Source organism: Rattus norvegicus, chromosome 16 (assembly GCF_021556685.1).
Source record: "Rattus norvegicus strain SHRSP/BbbUtx chromosome 16, alternate assembly SHRSP_T2T, whole genome shotgun sequence".
In the NCBI taxonomy this organism is placed as follows: domain Eukaryota; kingdom Metazoa; phylum Chordata; class Mammalia; order Rodentia; family Muridae; genus Rattus; species Rattus norvegicus.
In genome coordinates this window covers 9581139-9603568 of record NC_141549.1, presented here as the reverse complement: position 1 = coordinate 9603568, position 22430 = coordinate 9581139, and the positions used below count along the sequence as shown (strand labels likewise).

General features: G+C 51.7%; 1 protein-coding gene across 2 annotated transcripts; it reads left to right on the top strand.

Annotated features, from left to right (window-relative positions):
* Nucleotides 1-718: 718 nt before the first annotated feature.
* On the top strand, nt 719-16918 carry Gprin2 (G protein regulated inducer of neurite outgrowth 2). 2 transcript variants are annotated; one of them, NM_001399145.2, is given in 2 exon segments: nt 719-968; nt 6359-16918. In NM_001399145.2, a coding segment is annotated over 1 exon segment (1368 nt). In that variant the 5' UTR covers nt 719-968; nt 6359-6364; the 3' UTR covers nt 7733-16918.
* Nucleotides 16919-22430: the final 5512 nt, after the last annotated feature.

Sequence of the window (22430 nt, the reverse complement as noted above, 5' to 3'; positions counted from 1 at the left end):
AGGAGCAAGGTGGAGTCTAGGGAGTCTATCAGAGTTGCAGGGAATTACAGGAAAATAATTCAGGCTCCAGTGAGGTCTCTCCTCACTGGGAGTCACCTCTTTGCGTCCCTGAGGTAGGCTGGGAATATAGACCTAGAAGAACATGGCTGAGGATGTAGTTTTGGTACTATGAAGGTGGGCAGATGCACCCAGAACCACACTGGTCATAAGAGAACTGGACCAAGCTTGGCTTTCTCCCTGATGTGAGTGTAGAGCAGACAGCATAGTACTGTTGGATCTGGCGGTCCTGAAGAATCCCTAACAGGCAACTGTAGAACTAGAACTATACGAAGCCTCTAGAAAGCAGGACCTGGGGAAAGGTGGTTGGAAGGCCCAGGAACTGCGAGAGGTTGGGCAGGATGATAGAGGATGATGATGGCAGGGAATGGTCAGAGGTAGGGATTGAAAATCTCTAAGGAAGTGAATTTGGGACCTGGAGGATTTGCCTAGGAGCTGCCATGCAAGGCAAGGTGGGGCACGCAGGGACTGGGGCAGGACGATGGCGCCCTTTAGGGATGTGAGATTGGAACACATCAGCTGGCTGTGTCCCAAAGGTTGCAAAGATGGTTGATGCCACAGCCAGGAAAACAGCCTTGGGAGGAAGGGTCCGGAAGGGGGCTGAGCCGTTCTCGGGGCGGAGCCTAAGGGAATGAACGTGGGCGGAGCTGAGACAGGGGGCGGGGCCGGGACGCTGAGGCGTGAAGAGGCGGGGCGAGCCTAGGTGAGTGAGTCGCCCCCCGCAAGCCCCCAGCGCCCCTGCTCCGAGTACCGGCGCCAGCTTCCCCTTCAGCCCCTTGGCAGCGCGGGCTCCGCGGCCGGTTGCACCGCGGCGGGGCTAGACTCGGTGCGGCTCCATATTGGCGCCGGGCACCTGTGGCGACCGCTGGAGCAGCGCTTCCGCCGGCCAGTGCGGCCCTGGAGGCGACAGGGTGAGAGGCTGGCTCAACACGAGCTGTGGTGGGTGCTGGGGTGGTGTGGGCGGCGCCGCCCCTTCCTGAACCCCCGAGCCCCTTCTTCACCGCTGCCTGGGCCGCATTCCTCCGCACCATCGCCTCCCCTCGCCCTCTCTGGTCCTTTTTTCCATGTCCCCTTTGCCCAGCCTCCGGGTTTTGTTTTTGTTTTTCTCTGCCCCGGATCCATCGGCCTCCACCCCGCCTCCCTTTGCTTTTTTCCTCCCGGTTCTCCTCTCTTCATCCGCATCCCCCACCATGTCCTCTGTTGCCAACACCCCGCCCTCTTCTGCCCAAGAGCATCCCTACTAGCGAGCTCACTGCCCCATATCCGTTGAGTCTTTGTCCTGGAAAGGTCTGTAGCCTAGTTCCGAGGCTTGTGTTGTGTATCTGTCCCTAAGACTCCTGTGTGCTTTGATCTGGAGGTGCGGGGAAGGGAACCCTGGCCGGGGAGGCTGCGTGGTGTGTGGTGCGTTCAGGCCTTTGCCCGCTGCAGGGCGGCCTGTGTTTGGCATACAGAGTGCTGCTGTATGAATGAACGTTCTTTCCTGCAGGTTCACACTGTTAACCAGCCTGTACCTTGGCCTTTGGAGTGACCACAGTGAGGCGTGTGCCCACGCTGGGGCATTGTGCTGGGTAGTGCAGGCAGGATCACAGTGGCTCCTCGGGCTGCTTTCTTGGTATTGCAGCTGACCCTGAGACTCATTCGGCCCACTTAGCACCTGAGGGCGAGAGCAAACCCTCACAGGGCTCAGGCTCAGGCTCTGGGACTCTTAGTGGTTTAGAGCTCTCTATGGTGAGCAGGGTGGTGTCTTGGAGCTTGTTGTCCCACAAGTACCCCTTTCTTGTCATTTAGGAAAATGCCTCTGCCCTTAGGTTCTGTGTCATCTCGATGAGGTTAAAGGCTATGAGGGACTGATTTTACCCTCCAAACCGTGCCCTCTAACTCCCTTTAGGGATGTCCCTTGTGTTCTCCATTCAGCTTGAGTGTTCCAGTTAGGCCCTTTATTTGCCCTGGGATGATCAAACCACTTGCCGTAGGTGGCCACACCCCTCTATACAAGGGATTTGAGGGGTATTCCTTTCTTGCCTTTTTGTCGCTTTCTGGACACGAAGTTACCATCTAAGCACCTGCTGCCTGAGAGAGTGTTTACATGGATGACTCAGTGTGGTCTGAGACGGGCCCCTTAGAAGCCTTCCCTGGTCCTACCCCAAAGGTATGGGCGTCTCAGCTGGGGAGAGAATCAGAATTTCTTTCTTTTTTTCTTTTTTCTATTTTTCGGAGCTGGGGACCAAACCCAGGGCCTTGCGTTTGCTAGGCAAGCGCTCTACCACTGAGCTAAATCCCCAACCCGAGAATCAGAATTTCTAACCAAGTGGAGCCAACAGTCTGAGGCTTGGACTAGTCTGGAAGCTTCAGAAAATTTGAGGGTTCTTCAAAATGACGTTGATATTTGCTGCATGTGAGGGAGGGTGAGCCTCGGGACAGGGATCACACGATGTCATTCACAGCCGGCACAACTTTCGAATTAAACGAGGTGGGAGAAGAACATTAAGGTATTACTCAGCACGAATGCTCCTGGAAACCTCTGTGTGTCTGCTTCTTACGAGGCACTAAAACGTCTTCCCAGGAAGAGAGTATCTGTGTGTGAGTGTGCACGTGCGTGTGAGTATGTGTGTTTGATCATTTGCAGCTGTAGTTGCAGACAGCGGAGAGCCGCCCAACTTGAGTGTATGTGCAAGAGCCCTTAACCACTGAGCTCTCCTTCCAGCCCCATCCCAGGATCTCTTTTGGGTCAAACTAGAACCTGCCCATGACTGCAACATGGCTGTCTAAGCCTGTGGCATGTCCACCGCAGCCTTGTGTCTATGCATTACCTACCAGATGAAAGGTTTCAGATGGACCCTGGGAAATGGAAGGGCAGCAATGGGAGGCGCTGGGGAAACTGGTGACATCACAGGACCGGATGAAGGAAGCTAGTTCCTACAACACTGTGGCCTCGAGTCGTAAGGATGAAGGGGAAAGGATGATGATGTCATGCCGTTGAGTTCAGCCTCTACAGCCACCTGGCGGGGAGGGGGGAGGGCTTACTTCAGTTTTGTAGAATGGGTACCGTGAGGCTCACGGGAACCTAAGAGCAGATGTGCAGCAGGAAGAAAAGTCAGTATTGGGAGCAGAACCTCTCTTTCCTCCTCACCCTGGGACTCCATCTTCCCACCTAGCCCAACTGTTGATGACGAGGAGCCAAAACTTCCCCTTCCCCTCCATGCGCCAGGGGTTACCTAGAATTGCTTTCCCTTGGAGCCTCCCCTCCCCTGGGACTGATAAGGCCCTCCAAATGCATGGTGCTAAAAATTTGGAGGTACTTGTTCAAAATGACATCGAAACTTGCTGCCTGTGAGCCAACGGATCAGACACACACACACTACAAGAGGTAATTTCCATACATGTCACAGCGTGCTGTGAGTCGGGCACCTTGGTCATCATCCTACGGGGCATACATATCCTAAGGCCCAGATTCCCGGGCTGGGGCAATATTGCAGCCTCTAACCAAGTGGATCTCTCTGGCTGAATTTGTTTGGGAGTTTCTGCAAAGCTGAGGTTTTAAATTCTACTGGGTGTTAGCTGCATGGAGTGGCTGATACACCGGCAAGGCTCTGAATTAGCCATTCGCAGCTGTGTGTTCTTTGGTGTTTTAGAATTGCCCCAGGGCTGAGTGCTGTCAATTGCTGCTTGTAGAGTGGTGGATTGGATAAAGTAACTGATTGATACATAGCTTTCCACTGGGATCTCTGTGGTCACTGGTCTCTCTGGGCGATGGCTAGCTCTGGGCACTGCTCTGTTCTTTATGTACTTCCTGTTCTCTAGGAGGCTCCGTAGTGGGTCTCGCCCCAGGGTTGTGTAGATTTTCTGATGGGGTTTCCTCAGGGCTCTTAGACTCCCAGTGGGTGATTGTCTCCTTGCCAAGGATAACTTGGTGCCCACAGGACTTTTAGTCTGTAGATGTCTTGCAGCCTAAGAACTGGGTGAGGTGAGTGGGTGGGGGTCCCACTGGCAAACCATGAGCAGCATCATCAGGAGTGATGGAGGAGGCAGGGGTAGATCCTGGAACTTTGGGTGTTTGCAGTAGTCAGGCCAGAGATCTGCATGCTGCTCCAAAGGGCAGAGGGTCTCATATACTCAAGGGCCTGATTCCTGACGGAGCCATTGGCTGGCTCTGTGCCCTTGGTCAGACCACTGAGCTGCTGAGCTGTGACCTCATTTGTAGAATGGGGATGATGAATTACATCACCAGGTCACGGTGACAGTGGAATGGGACAGTGTTTGCAAAGGATCTGGCCCAAACCTGCAGCATTCAAAGCTCTTATTGTCAGCATTGCAACTGCCTCTAGCTTTCCGACTTTCACCTGAGAGGTGGTGTTCGAGCTCTCCGAGGGCGGCAGTGGGCTAGAGTCCTTTTTTTGCCACTTATCCGGTCTGGCTTTGGGTGTGTGGAACAGCTAGGTAAGGACACATCTTATCCAATTGGCTGTGTTCAAGAGTGGCATGACCCGATACAGTGACCATTAGCCATTGTGTGGCCAGTTATTTAAGCTGTTGATCGGAAATTCAGCCACAATATTTGCCTGACAGTTAATACTTATGCTGACACACGTAATACTGACCAGTGCCCAGCACACTGGACAGGACAGGGTTCAGCTTTTCCATCAAAACAGGCAGTTGTGCTGGACCAGACTCTGGCTTTAGGCTTTAAAATTCTTCCTACTCCCCTGACAGAGGCAGGGAGATACTCCTCATAACAGAAATGGGAGGCCACCAGCCCTTGCCACAAATCATTTTGGGTGGCCTTGTTCCTGGCCAGGGTGGTTGGTTTCCCGTCAGTCTTTATCAGCCAAAGGTGGGTGGGGAGATGTGGATTGATTGCCTAAACCAAAACTGCCACCCTCTGGATCTGCCTCTCCTGCCTCTCCTGCCCATCCCGCCAGTCCGACAGGCGGTCCCTGGGTGATCTTCCCCAGTATCCAGGGCTGGGCTGGCTCAGTCATCCTGACCCTCTGGCCCTGCCCACATCCCAGCCTACCTGTCACTTTCTTGTGTCACCTGACCACATGTTCCTTCTTCTTGGCACCTTCTCCCTCCCCACTCCCCACCCCTTCCAGCCTTGGCTTCCATGAGAATTCTCCAGAAATTTTTTTCCTACCATCCCTTTGAGTCCCTTGCCTTGGCTCATCCTTGGACTGAGCTCTGGGCACTTAGCCCACTCTGCCATGGCCTTGTTTTTAAGTTCATTCTCTCTGTCAGCCATGCAGCGGCTTTCTTCTGCGTGCCAGCTGCGTGTCAGGGCAAGGTGCTGAACTGATGAGAAGGGACAGATAGAGTCCTGACTCTGCTGGTTTCAGGGGAAGGGAATGGGGGCTGAGGGTCCCAGTCGGGTGATGCTGAGCCGGGATGGAGGCAGCCTGGGTGGGTTAGCCGGGGACGGTTCTCAGGAGGAGGTGGTGAGGCAGAACGGGGGCGGTAGGTTTGGTGCTGGAGTAGGGCATACTGGGAAGAGAGAGTTGACATCGGCAAAGGGTATGTCTGATTTGCCACTGCTGGGTGGTCACCCCCAGGCACAGCCAGAGCTCAATGATTCCCACATTCCCAGCTGCTGCAGCCAGCAGGGCCTCCTCGGGAGATGGCTGTGGATGAACGAGGAAATGCTGAGTGAGGCTTGCCATTAAGGGCTGATAGCAGTGTCCTCCCAGGCACAGGGTGAAAGTTGGGGACCTCAAAAGACAATCTGAGATGTTTCACAGTTCAGTAGGTCAGGCTGGAGAGGACGGCACAAGGGCACAAGAAGAACCGGGAAACTTCTCATCATTACCCAGTGTTCATTGCTTCCTTACCTCACAAACCTTGGAGCCCCGACTCTGTACCCAGGAGGCCCCACTCCCTCTTAAAGTGGATGCTGACAGGAACACTTAGCTGTGCTGGCTGATAAAGTCTGCCGTCTTTCTGTGTTGGTTGACAGAGAGTTGCTTTCCCAAAGCCCTCTTCATGATGCCACATGCCCACTTTTAGGGCCTCAGCACACGTGGCCTTTCCCCTAGGTTCACCCCCGACCCCAGCACCTACACCTATCATAAGTATGGCAAACAGCTGGCTTAGTGGTGGTCTTCAGGGCCTGTTACTAGGGTAGCAATTATTAGATGTCCTCAGGGTTATCTATGCATCATGTGGGATACATAGATCTGAGGTGTCTGATATGTGTGCCTTCTCACTGACAACCTTAGGTCTCCAATCAGACTGGGACCAAGGCTGGAGCAATGCTGCCCAGGTGCCAACCCCCAGCTTGGCTTCACTCACTTCTTTTTCTCTCTTGTAGGCAGCCATGAGTTCTAGCCACCCTGAACCAGGTGCCCGGGAACCCCAGAGTCCCCGTCCACAGCCCCTGTCCCAGAGTTCTTCCAGCTTGCTGTGTGAAGGCCGGGAGCAGAGGCCAGAGCTTCGAAAGAGTGTCAGTAGCACCGTATGGCGGGCACAGCAGGCTGAAGCCAGTACTGGTCCCCGGACCCTGCAGGAGGAGGGATGTCAGATGGAGAGCACAGAGCAAGCACAGACCGCAAACCCTCCGTCTCAGGCTGCTGCTGGAGGCCACTGGAGGAGCAGCACGGTTGGTAATGTGTCCACGATGGGCATCGGTGATCTGTGTCGCCTACAGGCCCCCAGCGTGGCAGCCGTGCAGAGGAGCCACTCAGACTTGGTCCATAGTACCCAGACCCGGGGTCATGGCAGCGTTCAGAAGCCCAGTCTGAGCTGTTCCGCCCTTGGCATCTCACCTGTCCACAGGGCTCATCTGCAGCCTGGCGGTGTTGCTGGCCAAGGTGGCCCCACCCCTGCACCCCTGCCAAGTGACTCGTCTCTAGAGGATGGGACTTCTAAATCGGCCTGCACGTTGGGGGAGAGTCAGGTGTGGGTGCCAACCATAGAACTGGAAGATACCACTGGTCTCCTCATTGGTTCCCAGGGTGAGCCCCAAGCTACCGGGCAGCCATCTACCACTCCCTGCCATGCTCTGCCCCCAGCAACTCTGCTCTGCACAGTCGGGGAGGCTGTACCTGGTAGCACCTGCCATGCTCTGCCTGCCAAAGGCATCCTGGCCTTCCCTAAATTGGTGGCATCAGTGAGTGAGTCTGGGTTGCAGGCCCAGTGTGGGATGAAATTCCACTGTCAGTTGTCTGGGGGGATTTCTGGGCGCGCCCACTGCTGTGTCCACCCTTGGGGGCCTACAGGGCTGGCCACAGAGTCTGGCTCCAGGACTAAAGATGTGTGGACCATGACCTCGGCCACTGATTTGGCTCTGGGTGTGGCGTCAGCCCAGGATGCTGGGGTTCAGGCGGCTCCAGTGGCAGCCTGCAAGGCTGTGGCTACCAGCCCATCCCTGGAAGCACCCAAGACTCTGAACATATTTCCAGAGGTAATGCTGGGGCCCGGCCTAGAAGAGGCGTCGTCGCCTGTGAGGGAAGTGCGATGGGATGCCGAGGGCATGACGTGGGAGGTGTATGGAGCCTCCGTGGACCCTGAGGTACTTGGCATTGCCATCCAGAAGCACCTGGAAATGCAATTCGAGCAGCTGCAGCAGGCCCCAGCCAGTGAGGACAGCCTGTCTACGGAGGGCCGGAGGGGTCCCCTGAGGGCTGTCATGCAGTCATTGCGACGTCCCAGCTGCTGTGGCTGCTCTGGAGCTGCTCCAGAATGAGGAACTGTGACCCCGAAACTGGCCATGACTCTAGACTCGGTCCTAGGCCAGTGACAGGCACAGTGAAGACTCCATGTCACCAGAACCCACCCTCTAACTTGAACACCAGCCTTGCTTGGGCTTGTGGTCCCACGCAGCTGGGCCATCTTTTAAGGGCTTGATTCCCAAGAGTTACTTCTCTATCTAGGCTGGGCTCTGAACTTTGGGACAGGGATTTTGCACTGCACAGAAGCAAAATCCTGATTTCTTTCCTGTAAAAGTATTTGACCTTTTGTTTAGTCCATCCCGCAGACCTTTGCTGTCACTCCTCTGGGACTCTTGGTGGTTTTATTTTTAATAGAATTGCTAGGAACTCATGAATTTTGACATTACACAGGAGGCCCGAGGTGATGGGGACTGCCCCAGTCTTTAGAGAACTGGCCTTACCGGAGGCCTCCTGCACACTACATACTGTGCTCCTTACCTAACCTTGTTGAAGTTCCTCCTTTTTACCCCACTTTCCAGATGTCACGGCAGAGAGCTAGCTGATGAATTCTGAGGTACAGTTCCACATAGAATGAAAGGCTTAGAGCCTGGGCTAGCCCAGCCCTGGTGTTGGCCTGTGACACACACTTGGGCCAGCTCAGTGTAGCTGGGGACAGGGAGGACTAACTGAATGTACTTTTCTGCCAGGTTCTGGAGTTTTGTGAGGCACAGCCCCTGCCCATGAGGTGTGGGTACCTGACCATTACAGAAGGGCTGCTTGTATCCTTGGAGGGGGTTCCCAGATCCTGCCCCTGCAAGTCACTGTGCTAGCTCCCTGCTTCAGGAAGTAGATAACAAGTGCTCACCTGTCCCCAAGTGTATTGCAGCGCTCGAAAGGGTGCCATCATTGCCCGGCTCCATAGGTTTTTATGCTATCTGGTGCCGTTCTTCTGGGAGGAGCCTGGCTTTGGGCGTAGTGGTGCTAGGTTTGGGGCTCCCTCCTGGTAGGAAATGGCTAGAGCTGAGAGGCTCCGAATGTCGGGGTTAGATATGGCCTGTGTATATGAGGAATGCCCTAGCATGGGCTGGACCGTGGGGACCAGTAGATTTGGGTGGGGAGAGAGGACACAGAGCCTTTCCCTGCCTGATTTTATTACCCAAGGGCTTCATAAGGCCAGGAGGATGGAGGAAGGCCAGGATGCTGAAGGCTCTCGACGCCTGGGCTACAGCTCCTCAAGTTATGTGAGACAGCTCCAGGGTTAGATAGACTCAGGCCTGAGTTTCTGTAGGGTTGAAGCTCTAGTAAACAGGTTGTGCAAGGGGAGGCTCAGGACACTCCTGGGACCCCAGGGAAGATGACCTATCTGCCCCATAAGCAAGGCCCTCCTGCTGATGGAGTAGGGAAACTGTAACAGCGGCCTCTGGTTTGGAGCAGAAATGGCATGCCAGTGGGTCAAAGAAACAAGGCGAGAATGTCCGGCTCCAGGAGAAAGGCCTTCTAACAGGGTAGTCTGACTGGTTCTATTCCTTCCCCAAGGGAGCAAGCACACTCCTTACAAACATGGCATGTCTGAATATTTGTGTCACAACGCAATGCCTGTGCCCTGGTGTGTGGCATGTGGTCACCTTGTCTTCTTGGAACCTGAACGGGAGTGAGCGAATGGCTGTGGAGACATGGGGCCATAGCACCTTCACACTGGGCCACAGCTGAGAAGGCTGTTGATTGACACAGAGGGCCTGTGCAGGTGGGCGGAGTGGGGACAGCAGTTGTTCTGCTGGAATAAGGCGAGCCGCTGTTGGGCAGGGTGTTCTTCAGCAGGAGGCTGGCTTGGTTGCTTGTGGCAAGCATTATGGGATCTTCTGAAGGCGGGGGCAGAGTCCCACACCCGTGAGTGCAATCTGTTCTGTGAGAAGGAAGTCAGGGACGCTGACTTTCATTTGAGGCATGAAGTCAGGGAGGTCACGTTCAGGGAGAGACGAGGGCCGGTGGGCAGTCTCAGGAGGTCCACACGAAGGGCAGCACACCACAGGGCTTGTTTGGTAGCAGTGAAACCTACCGTGCAAAGACCTTCTCTGCTACACGCAGATCTCAAGTTCTTTGTTGGGCAAATGGTGCCAACCTACATTTCCCACGGTGCACCTGTTACTCCGATGAAAGCCAGGCTGGGCCCATTGTAGGTCAGGATAGACCAGTCCCTCACCCACCTAGCTTCATCCTGACTGGTAAACATGTGTCTGATGGTGCTAGAACCGAGCCTGGCCTGTGTGTTGGTTGGAACCCCTAGAACACCCAGTAGCTGAGCTGTGTGGACTGTTCTCAGGTCTGCCCATGGCGCCTGTGACTTAAGTTCTGAATTAGACATATTCCTACTCCCTACCAGGCCCCTCTGGGCAAGGCCTGATTTGGGGACTGGGCCAGGGGCTGTTGAAGGTCACTGACTTTCCTTATAGATTTCTGCTCTGGGTCTCTGGCTGGACACTTGGGGGTCCCTTTTGGAGGGGGTGGATCTCGCTGTATATGTTTGTCTTATTTTGAATTAAAAATAAATACAAGTTGAGAGATCAGAGCTCTGACAGGCCTCGTCAGAAAGAGGGCATTGGGCATGGCCAATCTTGTTTCCTTTGTTCTGGTAAATTCTGTCCGCGGGGGCATGAGCCCTAGGGTCCAAGGGCTCTGCGTCCTGTCAGGTTCTCCCTCTGTCTTCTGGGGCCACCCCATTCTGTGTATTTGTTCTCCTTTTGAGCATCTTGGGTTTAGGACAGATGAAGTCTGACTTCCTGGAGCCTACCACGACCAAGACTGTCTTCCTGTAGGCAACACACACAAGTATCTCCCTTTTCTGGTTCCAGGCTGCTGTCACCATCTTAAGGGACCACTTCAAATGTAGGCTCTTTACCTGCTGGCATTCAGAGTGCTGGGGAGGGAAGCGGAGGAGAGTCCTCTTCCCCTGTGATGTCACCTGTTTGGGTCTCTGTCCCCTGGATGAGTTAGGTTATTGACAGCTGAACTGGACCTTCCCTCTGTAGGTCCTAATGCTCTGGGCTTGGGGTGGGCCACCATAGCTGTGTCTGTGAGCTGAGAATTGAATTCTAGAGTCACATTGGTGTTCATGAACTCTCGGGCTAGACACCAGCCCTGAAGGCCTGCAACTTCTTCAGCTCTACATAAAGCACCTGCCTCCTCAGAGTGCTGGCCTCGCACGCTGGTATTTCCCAGTTTTTCATGGCCACAGGGTGGGGCTTGGTTGTCACCACAATGCACATGGCGTTCCCTTAAAGTTCCTTCTTCAGAGTCTCATCCCAGCTTCTTCACCCCATGTGCCTTCTGGCTGGGAGCCTCTGAACCCATAGCTCCTAGAGCCAGGCAGAGGAGGAGATCCCCTCCCTACTAGACCGCTGAGGTGAGGAGAGTGAGGTAGGGGAGGACAGAAACCAAGCAAGCATGTGACTTGAGGTCAGCCTAGGCTTCTACAGCAGAGTTTGGGCTTTCCCAGGGTGGACGGCAGACCCCAGGCACCTCCTCTTAGGTATGTGGACGCATTTGTGCCTGCATCTGCCCATCACCCAGTACATGCGGCCTGTGGAGCACACGCTACCCAGGCCTTTTCCTTTGGATCCGATTTAGAAGCAATTCTGCCACACTAGCGTACCACCTGCCAGGTGATCTTGATTAGAGGTGAAGCTTGGCCTCTGTCCACGCTAAATTCCTTCTCGTTTGTCATTTGGCCTGGCCCAGTTTTGTCATCTGAAGCTGTGACTAAGCCCTTCATGAGTTCTCATCCAACTTGTCAGGCAGGGCAGGGCCCCTGCGGACTCTGAAGTGGGGCTCTGGATCACTCTGCCGTCACCATGGACCCCAGCCCCTACCCCACAATGCACACCCACATCACGGCAGAGTCATTCATGGCAATTTTGTTAAAATCAGCGTCACCTAAATGGAGTCCCAGCATAGAAGGAAGCTGTTCTAATAGGATTCACTCAGCGGCCCGACCTCCCTTTCCCATCGTAGCTGCTTCTGTTTGACATGCTGTTCTAGAAGTTTGAGATCAGTAAACTAAGCAGCACCCAAGGGGGCATTCCTCTCTCTGAGGAAAAGGGGAGTGGGTAATGAGGGAGACATTTGTAAGGGTGCGACTGGAAGAGAGGTGGGAGGGGGTTGTGAGTGGGATGTAAAGTGAATTAAAAAAAGAAGATTTGCTTACTCTTTCTTCTCATCCATTGGGGAACAGATGGCCTTTGGCCTTGGCATAGTACCTACTGAGCCTTGATCCTCTAAGGCTGCCATTCTAGCACGTGGTCACTCACCCGCTAGTGTCTTGGAAGGTGATCTCTGAGGGTCAGAAGGGAGCCTCCCTAATGTCTGTTCTTTAGAAAGGACCTCCTTAGAAACACCCCGCAGTTCGTCTGTTTTGGAGGGAATCCCTAGAAGGACCTGGGAACCAGGCCGGCCTGTAGGCTTGCGTGGGATTGGTGCAGGTTCTATGATCACGCACAGAGTTAGGGTAAAGAGCACCAGGAAAAGGTGAAGAAGTTAAAAACCTGAGCCAAATCACAGCAGCACGGGCTGATGGGATCGAGGCAGATGGGCAGTGTCAGACTCTTACTGCTAGAGCTGGGCACATGTCTCCTTCGCTGTCCTTGAGCGGTGACTGTGCAGTTTTCGTGCTGAGTCACGATCCACCCTCCCCCTTGCTCACAGCCAGAGACCTGCAGCAGGGAAGCAGGTCTGGGCCTTGCAGCATGAGCTCTTTGAATAAATATCCTAAGACCCATCTTTCACGGGCTCCCTTTATTAGGAAGGGAGATGAGTTGGGGGTGGGAGCTTGGGCTGTGAGGCGTGCTCAGTTCTAAGGGGCCCACAGATTTGCCTGGTCTGTCCTGGCTGGAGACTTTTCATGTCACAACATCCTTCTGGAAAGAGACCTCCAGTGCCTTTTTTATTTTTATTTTTTCATCATGTCTGTGCAGCCAAGAGCAAACTGGCCTCCTACCCCCCCCCCCCAGACGTTCTTTCTCCAGCGTCTCTTTCTCCTTTCTGTCTCAATTTCTCTTGTCCCGAGAACACTTTGTCTCTCCATTGTCCCAATACCCTTGTCCCTGGAGCCTCCTTCAGTTTGTCAGGGGTCTGTCTGGCCTTGACCCTATCACTCCAAACCTGAGGCTTTCTCTGGAATATTTCCCCCAGGCCATGCATGGCTTAGTCTGGGTCTCCGCGTCTTTGATGTTTGAGGACCCAGGCCCTTTCCCCGCTCCTATTTTGTTTTTCTTTGGACACACACTGAAAGACCAAGTTTACAGAAACAGCTGGAGCCCAGGAGGAAAGAGAGAATTGCCTTCTCCATACCTCTTGTCCTGCCTCCTTGGCATCCCTCCCCCACTGTAGCTGTGGCGTCCTTTTCCCTCTTTGCCCAGTTTTAAACGAAGGTCTGGGAACACAATGGTTGTGGATGACATTTTGTATGTAACTTCCTGGATGTATGACTTCGGGGGAGTTTCTGTTTTTCTTATTGTAGAATTGGGGATACTGAAGGAGGGGCATAGGTTTCTTATGTGGGTTTCCATTCCTAAATGCCCTGTGCATGGTGAGGTGTCTCTCCGCTGAGCAGGGCAGGAGTAGGAATGTGGTCACAAGTCACTGGCTTGGAAGTAGGCGGAACACTGATGAGGCACAAGTCAGCCAGGAGGGCCTGCCTTAGTGGAGATGTTTTCCTGTTTGTATTTTCATTGGTTCTGGTTTTAAGATGTGACATTAAAGCATTACTTGTCTCGATTACAGAGTCTTTCGGCATGCCTGTTCAGTTGTTTCTTAGCCACTGCCTGATTTCCAGGTCCAAGGTCTTGAGTCCCTCTTAGTTCTCTCCGGTTCTGGAACTGGAACTTAGGTGGCCGTCTTTCCAAAGCTGCAGCTGCTTTGCACCATCAGCAGGTGACCAGACGCCCTCTAGTGGGAAGGTGTGGCACAGCATGAGACCCACCTAACGGGTGGGGCCCCTAGTGGGAGTAGGGAAGTGTCAACTCAGAGAGTGAGGCTCCCCTGGCTGGGGGAAGGCCCACGTGGGCAGCCAGCCATGTCTAACACTTATTCCCTTCCTGTGGGACTCTGGTCCGGTCTGGAGCACAGGTAGAGGATCCAGAGAAGACACAGATGGAGAAGGCAGAACCATGGCACTGCTCTCCAGATGGACTGTGTGCGAGAAGCTTATACTTTCGGTTGTGAGCCTTTTAACAGCTGAGCCATCTCTCCAGCCCGTGTGTGAGGGTCTGAATGGGAACCTTGCCCCTCCCACCTATCCCGTGTGGTAGTGTAGGTCTTTGGCTCAACCTTCAATGTTTCAGGCCTCAAATGTGCTTGGCTTTCTTACCGAAGAACATCTGCCCAGGTCCGAGGAAAAGGTGTGTATTGTCAGGACTGTCCCCATTCCGGGGATGATTGGCAGAAGAGACCAGAGGGAGGGAGTGGTGGTAGGCTAGGCCGTTGGTGGTGACGGGAAGAGACAGACGGGGCCTGAAGCTCCTTGTGGGGAGGCAGCATCTCTACCTGGAGGTTCAGGCTGGCTGGGGATCAGAGTGTAATGGGAGCCTGGAGAGGGGCTGGAGAGAGCCTGCTTCTTACAGGGGGATTTCACAGAGGGAGAGGGGCTGGAGAGAGCCTGCTTCTTACAGGGGGATTTCACAGAGGGAGAGGGGCTGAGGGTGTGCACAGGAACGAATGAGAAGTGAGTGTGAGCTGGTGCCCTGGCTTCTCTGCCTACTCGAGGGGCAGGGTGCTGTCCAGACAAGCACCCCCTCTTACTCCAGCTCACATGGCATCTCAGGTGCTGTCTTAGGATCTCTTGGCTTTGAGTAACTGAACCGTGAACTGAAAGTTACCTGGATGGCTAGAATGTTCCCTTGCGCTTAAGAATTCAGGAGGTCTCTGGTTCCAGGCTTGGTCCTGTGGCTCAATACGGTGATCAAAGGAGTCAAGTTCTTTCCAAGTATCTGCTCGGCCATCTGTAGGGTCTTAGTGAGGACTGACCTCGTGGTCACACGATAGCTGCCGCACTTCCAGGCATCACACTCCCATCCAGAGCTGCCACAAGAAGATATCGACACACGCGCTTGAAGGCTTGAACATTGGGCTCTTAGTCTGGCTCCTAAAGCAACTTAAAAAGGAACAAAGGCGGAAATTTGAGGGCAGTTTTACTAGACTTGGCGAGGAGGGGAAAAACGGCAGGCATGTTGTACATCTGAGTGATTGTCAGGAGGAGGGGATAGAGAAGAGAAGGAGAGACGCCCGCAGCAGTCAGGTGAGGCCAGCACGTTCAGGTGCGAGGGTCAGTAAGTGGCCACCTGGCAGACTAACAGCTGCATGGGATGTAGCTTCAGAGAAAGAGGGAGAAAGCCCAGAGTGTCTGGGGACTCCTCCCTAGCCCCTGTCCAGTGTCTGAAAGGAAAAGAAATAGGACAAAGAGGAGAAGTTAGGTTTCACGAGAAGATGTAAGCAGGTTCTACAGTTACCATATGCTGACTCTTCGGCAAGCATCTGCACTGAGGGAGGGCCTACTGGGAGGGACGAGTACATCATCTGATTAAAGGGATAACTGTAGTCTTCTCATCACCTTACATGTCTTTGGGTAAAGCAAATATGGAAAGAGAAGTTAGCAGGGAGGGAGTTTGCCCTGGTCAGGTGATTGACAGGCCCAGTTGCATTAACTCTTAAAAAGGAGGAGACAGTAGAATATAATGTTGGTCTCTTGTCTTCTGACCTGGTAACTAGTGGTCTCTATGATATCTGTGGTTTTGACCTTTTCAGAATGTCATCCAGTGGGACTCATGTGAATGACACTGAGCCTTTTCAGACTGGCTTCTCTCACCTAGTGAGGTGGAGTTGAGCTTCCCCTGTGTCCAACTGCTTGGAGGCTGGCCACCTGTGACAGCTCCTCCTTACTGAGACGTTATCTGAGTCCTACTAAAGGACTTTATAGTGTCAGCCTCTCTCACCTGGGAAGCGAGTTCACACCAAAGGGGTACTGGTTGGCCACATATCCTGCTCCCCACCCCCAAGGTTGTGCTGTGTATCAAGCTGGCTGTAGGCTTGTGCTATAAAAGCTTCCCACCCTCAGAGATAAACTCTCTCTTTTGCCATGTGGGCTCTGATTCCTTGTTTCAGAAACTGGGCTGCCTGTCTCTTGTGCTGGGCCTGAGCTCCTCTTAGAGCCTCCACCATGACTGTTGCCTCTCTGTCTGTCTGTCCATGTCATTTATAACTTTCATCATAAACTCTGTACTCCCCAAGAATTTTTTTTTGCTATCCTTCTTGACTCCCCTTTGGAATCTTTCAGTTGATTCGCCTCTTTTTAGAGCCGAGCAGCATTCCATTATATGAATGTACCAGAGTATGTCAGTCCTGCTGAAAGATGCGTTGTTTGCTGTATAAATAAAACTTACACAGAAATCATCATACAGATGACGGGTCCAGCTCAGCTAGGTAAATTCTTAGGAGCGTGATGCTGCGTTGAGTGGTAAGACTAGGTCCTAGCACTGGGAAAAAACCACCAATTCAAAGCCGTCTCTCACAGCAACTGCTCAAATTTGTATTCCCACTAACAAAATATGAGAGGTTATTCCTCGTCTTTTTATTCCTGGTTTTCACACAGCTAGGAGCAGTAACAAGTGAGTGTCAGTGTGTAAAGAATTTGATGGGAATGTGTGACATTGTCTGTAGAGTAACGTTTCAAAAAGTTTTATCCGCAATGCCTGAACATGATCATTTCCACACCCACATTGACTGCCTGCTGCCAAGCTTTAATATTTTGGCAATATGACAAGGGAAATCAAAGGATGTTTCCTGCAAGGCTTCCATTGTGAGAGAGTGAGGCAGTGCTCCAACTGCCTGGGCAAGGTCCTTTCTCTGGTGATGCTTGAGCTGTGCAGTGTTGGGTAAGTGACTGGATGTCTCTGGTCTTTGGTCCCCTCTCCTGTAAAGTGAAGACAGCCACGATCCCTGCCTTGTTAACTGGACTTGAGGACTCAAAGGTATCCATCGTGTAAAATGCTAGCCTATCCCTGTCTCTAAGTGGTAAGCTAATGAACATTATTGTGTTATATGTTTGTGACGATTTGGGTTTCTTGACTTATGATCTGGTGATTCATAATAACTTCTCATTTTCTCTGGATTCTTCTTTCGCATACTAACTGATTAGAGCTCTTTGTATTTTAATAAATTTCATACGTACATCATTTGTGGTTTTTATCCAAGTGTTTGATTTACCTCTGTCTCTGAAGCAGCATCACATCCTTCTCTGGGACACGGCATGTCAAAGCTCACAGAGTCCTGCATTTCCCATCTGTGCTTTCCTTCTGAGGACGGTCACACAAGCCAAGCCAACGTAGTTTTCAGTAAGGGAGGGGACTGGCCAAGGCAGGGCAAGCAAACTGCCCAAGGATATCAGGGCATTAGGTCTGGTTCAGATCTTCTTGGTCTCTCAGGTTTGGCCTTTAGTCTTAGAGAGAGGAGGGGGTGTTTAGAATTTACAGGAGTAGGGGGGAGAAGGTGCAAGTCACCAAGATAGGCAGCTTCAATGAGTCTCCCTCCCAGAGCCCAGGAGCTTGGGTCCCTTGTTCTGCTAAGTTTGGACTAAGTATAGAGGATTTGAGTTCTTTGAGAGTCTCCCTGCTTCTTGATTTCTGATTGAAGAACAGGGTGTGTGTGTGTGTGTGTGTGTGTGTGTGTGTGTGTGTGTGTGTGTGTGTGTGTTTAGTATTTTGAGATAGGGTTTCACTGTGTAGCCCATAAGACTTCATACTTAAGATCTTCCTGACGACTTCCTAGTGTTAAAACTAAAACCATGAGCTACCAGGCCTGGCTCAGTGTATGTCTGATCTTAATCAAGTTCCCCCGAATTAGAATGGAGAGCAAGACTTTGAGCTGGTCCTGAACTTAAAGATGAGAACACTAGTCAGGCCTCAGATGTTCAGTTTTCTGTTTCACAAGCTATGGGGACACAGTGCTCCTCAACTTGTGATGGGCTGTGTCCTGATCAACTTATCTGTAGTCAAACCTGGCCTAAGTAAGAAATGTGTTTAATGTATATAACCTCCCTGGAGGTCTGGCTAACAATAGCTTGCCCTAGAACACCCAGCCTTTTCCTGGACTCTGCAACACTTTATAGCTCCCAAGGGAGGGCCAATGACCAAGCCGATGGGTGTACCAGGCTGGCTGGCAGTTTTTCTCCTGGGTGGCTCAGGATCAGCCGTGTCATGGCTTCAGTGTTTGTTACCTGCCAACTACTATGTGTTTGCTGGTTAGTTTATTTGCTTATCTATACACAGATAGAGTTGTCCTCTGCAGTCTAGGCTGGCCCAGAGCTTATGCTTCTGTCTCCCAAGTGTTAGTTACAGGCATGAGCCACCATGCCTGGCTTCTCTGGTCTTTATTCTTGGACTCTTTAATCCTCATAGCTGCAGGAAGTGGCCTGTTAGCGTATTTCCTAAATACTTCAGGCCAAATAATTTATAAAGAGCAAGGGTTATTTAATTTATGATGCTGAAGGCTGGGATGTTGGAGATCGGATGGCCATATCTACCAAGACTCTTAATGCTGGTAGGAACTTTGCAGTCTTGAGCGCAGGGGACAGTGTCCTTTCTACAGCCACAGTCCTGTGGGGTCAGGGTCCCATCTTAACAGCTTCATTTAGCCTTCAAGTGAGCCTCTGTCATTTTCTCTGCTTACTGCAGAGACAGAGACCAGCAGATAACAGTGTGCCTGAGTAACAGGTAGAGCTGGCACTGGTTCCAGGGCTGGCCCTCCACCAGCAGGCCATGTGTCAGTGTTTGCAGTAAATTACACAGAACCCATGGCTAAGTAGGCCCTCTTCTTACAGGTCACTTAGCACAGCCTCAGGACTGTCCAAGGATGTCGCACGGTGGCTTTCCTTTCTGCTGTTCTCTGGCTTATTTCTATACCCTGGCCATCCTGTCCAAGCCCAGATTCCTCTCCTGACTGAATGGGCCACTGCTGTACCCTGTAACGCTCTGCTAGGTTGGCATTCTGAAATAATTTCTTCAATCACTCATTCAGCAAATACTGCCTGAGGTCTTCCAGGAACCATGCCCTGTGCCAGCACACTGGGTGAACAGGCCCAGAGACCAGGCTGTGGTCTTCTGTACTGTATGGGAGCTGCTGAGCTCCTCCGCTGGTGGCAGCTGAGAGATCTGAGCAGTCACCTGAGCAAAGGTAGTGGGGGTTGTGGGGAGCTTCTGGGAGGAAGGAGGTTGCCTCCGGGAGGTTTTGGAACGGTAGAGTGATGTAGAGGTGTGGAAGAGTCATGGGGGACGTGAACTCTTTGGCAAAAGATCTGGAGTTGTCTGATTGGTGATGAGAACCCTGGGCAGGTTTTAAAATGGAAAGGACTGTCAGGATGTTTAGGGCTCTTCTGCCTAGCAGAGTCATTGAACCTGAAAGCTTTGATCTCCCAATGACAAAGGGGCCTGAGTGTGGTGCATTTTGTATCCCAGGAGTACCTGCAATCCACACTCCTAGCTTGACTTCTTCTGATCCTCATCTCCAGACCTGGCTGGAAGCCTGGGAAGTCCACAGCTGGACAGTGGCCTTATGAGGAGGGAGTAGAGCCTCCCTATCTGATGGTTCCCTTCTGGGGGAGCCCAGAGCTAGGTATCCTGTAACCACATGCCTTCCAGACTTGGTGTTGGAATCTTGGTGAGGCCTGGAGGAGCTTGTCTGAGCACCCCTCTGGGGAGGATCCTCTTCATCTGAGGAATGAGCCATCTCCAGTGCTGACAAAATCAGGCTTCAGCAGGCCTGGGCCTACCACAGTATGGACAAGGAAATGTAATTGTCATCAAGCAAGAGACGAAGCCCAGAGCCCTCGCCATGGTGCCTGCGATCCTGGTGTGACAGACTTATGGTACGTCCTTTCTTTGTTCATATTTTTAGAAACTGAATTTATTTTTAACCGTTACATGAAAATGTAAACATTGTATATGTTACCGTGTGATATCTCGATGCATGCATGCCACTTACATTATTTAAATCAGGCTAAATATATTTAACTCCCTAAATATCATATCCTAAGCCCCAAACTCACAAATCCCTTTTCTTTAACTGTTTGAGTATAGAGTATGTTATTTCTTAAGGGAATAATTATAGTGGAATTTTAATCCAGCAGTATGGCTGCTCTGGCAAGGGCAAATCATATCAAAAGACCTTCTAAGTCTATGTGATCCAGCTGAAGTACTGACACCCCCTTAGTACACACTTTTAATCCCAAACTCAGAAAGCCAGGTTAATTTGTAGAAGGAAGCAGCCACATTCAAAAGGGATGTTTTATTGAGTGGCAAAGTGTTGAATCAGAGAAAGATTTGACAGAGTGAGTCAGAGATAGGATATGCCCGACTCTCATGAGAACAACACAGGAAAGAGAAGCTACTTAAGAAAGTGTTACAGAGGAAAAGAGCAGCCAGTTTAAGAGAGCAACAGCAGCAGGAGAGAGAGAGAGAGAGAGAGAGAGAGAGAGAGAGAGAGAGAGAGAGAGAGAGAGAGAGAGAGAGATTGATTTTGTAGGTGAAGACAGAACAAGCCAGAAAATGAGCAGGAGCCAGAGGATTAGAACGGATTGTTGGAGTTAGTTTGAGAAGCTGAGAGAAGTCAGTTTGAATCAGTCAGCTTGGAGAGGAGTTTGAGGCAGGACAGGTGGATTGAACCAGCCAGCTGGAGTTCAGAAAGAACGTAGAAAGGGTGAGATGATTCAGCAGTAAGCCTCCTAGATGACAACTACATCTGGCCAATAAGTTACCTTTACAATAATTTAGAACTTTACCTTCCTCATGCCACTGTGAACTTCTCAGAGATGGGGACACTGGTTCGAAGGTCTGTTCCTCAGCACACATCCTTCAGGACGGCCTTAAAGGGAGCACAGAGTTTTAAAACATCAAAATACAGCCTTCCGAGAGTGGCCTACCAGACCTAAGTTCCAGCGAGGAAGAAGCTGAACACTGAGAAAGAGCTCTGAGTATATTTTGCGCTGCTGATTTGCATATAAGGAAAGCCTCTCATCTGGAAAAAAGCCACCGAGACCCAAAGTGATGCACATCAAAATTTAAGATCTAGGAACCTGAAAGTTGTCTCCAATTTTGGGTAGGGATTCATAGTACACTCCCGGGACCCCTTCACCACACTTCTGTGTTCTGGTTCTGGTCCTGAAGGGCCGAGAACTTCCAACCTGGATCTCCTGGATCAGTTTGTCCCAGGGTTTTCCGTGGTCACAGGAGTAAGTCCAATCCACCCACAGGCCCCCAAATTTGAGCAAATCAAGAACTTCAGGAATAGCCTGCGATTATCGAGGGTCGGTAAGTGGTAGGAACAATATCTCAGTTTCTTCTCCCTGGAATGGACAATTCTGAGTAAAGCCTCATTCACAAATCATATAGGCCATTGCTAAACAAAGGTAATTAATTTCGTTTTGTTTTACCCTATGTTACACGTGTATCATTTAGTAATGCCAGTGGCCCGGACAACTAACTCAGATGTCATTACTAATCCTTCACCCAGGCTTTGCCCAAGGTGACAGGGTCAGGGAGGGTAGCAGAGGCAGGCAAGGACACTGCCTTCTCTATGTCCTCTGTGGTTTCTCTTCATGGTGGCACTGGTTTGTCTCTGGTTAACCTTTTAAACCCCAGGTTTTCTTTTCTTTTTTTTTTTTTTTTGGTTCTTTTTTTCGGAGCTGGGGACCGAACCCAGGGCCTTGCGCTTCCTAGGTAAGCGCTCTACCACTGAGCTAAATCCCCAGCCCCAACTCCAGGTTTTCTTATACTGCCTTTGGATGGACTACCTAGTTAAGGGCCCCCACAATTCTAACAACGCTAACTACTTCTCCGTTCAGGGACAGGGAGGCTTCTGGACATCCTATCTCCTCCCTGTTGTGTCTTTCACAGGTCCCTTCCACAGGTCACTACGGCTCTGTGTTCATGACACCTCACAGTGGCCTTTCAAGCACTCTTACTTTCTTCTTCATGACTCCCCATGGCTCCCTTGAGCCACAGGAGTTATTATTATTTGGAATGCTGTAGCAACGAGAGGCTGTGGATCCCTTGGCTTTGCATCGACGCAATCCAGATCTCCTTAGCTGCAGCTGTGCAGCTGGGGTTGCTGTCTGTGCTTGGCATCTTCTTCAAAGCCTGGTCTGGAGACACGGCTTAGTGGTCAAGAACACTTGCTGCTCTTCCAGGCAGCTGGAGTTCAGATGCCAGCACTCATGGGGCAGCTTGCAACAACCTGAAACTCCACAGCTTACTCTGCCCTCTTCTGCCTTCTGCAGGCACCTGCACATATGTGCCAGACACAAACATACAAATAAAACAGGTCTTAAAAGACCTGAAAGGGTGACATCAAGCCACATGTGGGGGAAAGCACTCAAGAGTCCTCACTATTGTTTAGGACTTTGTTTTACCAGAGTGGGGTGTGTGTGTGTGTGTGTGTGTGTGTGTGTGTGTGTGTGTGTGTGTGTGTGTTCAAAGTTTATTCTTTCCATTCCTATGACTACCATCTACTGGCTGAAGACCTGTGGGCAACCCACAGGGAATCAGGCCCCGCTGGAGCAAGCCTAGAACCCTTCCATTGTAGTTGTTCTGTTTTTAAATCTAAGCGCCTCCTCTTCTATCTTTCCCACAAAGAATGCCAGAGGATTAAACTGGAACTACCAGAGGAAGCCACCGGAGCAATGAGCAAGATCTG

Coding starts and splice junctions, on each gene's coding strand:
- Gprin2 (XM_087588230.1), top strand. CDS start 6,365: ATGAGTTCTAGCCACCCTGAACCAGGTGCCCGGGAACCCCAGAGTCCC.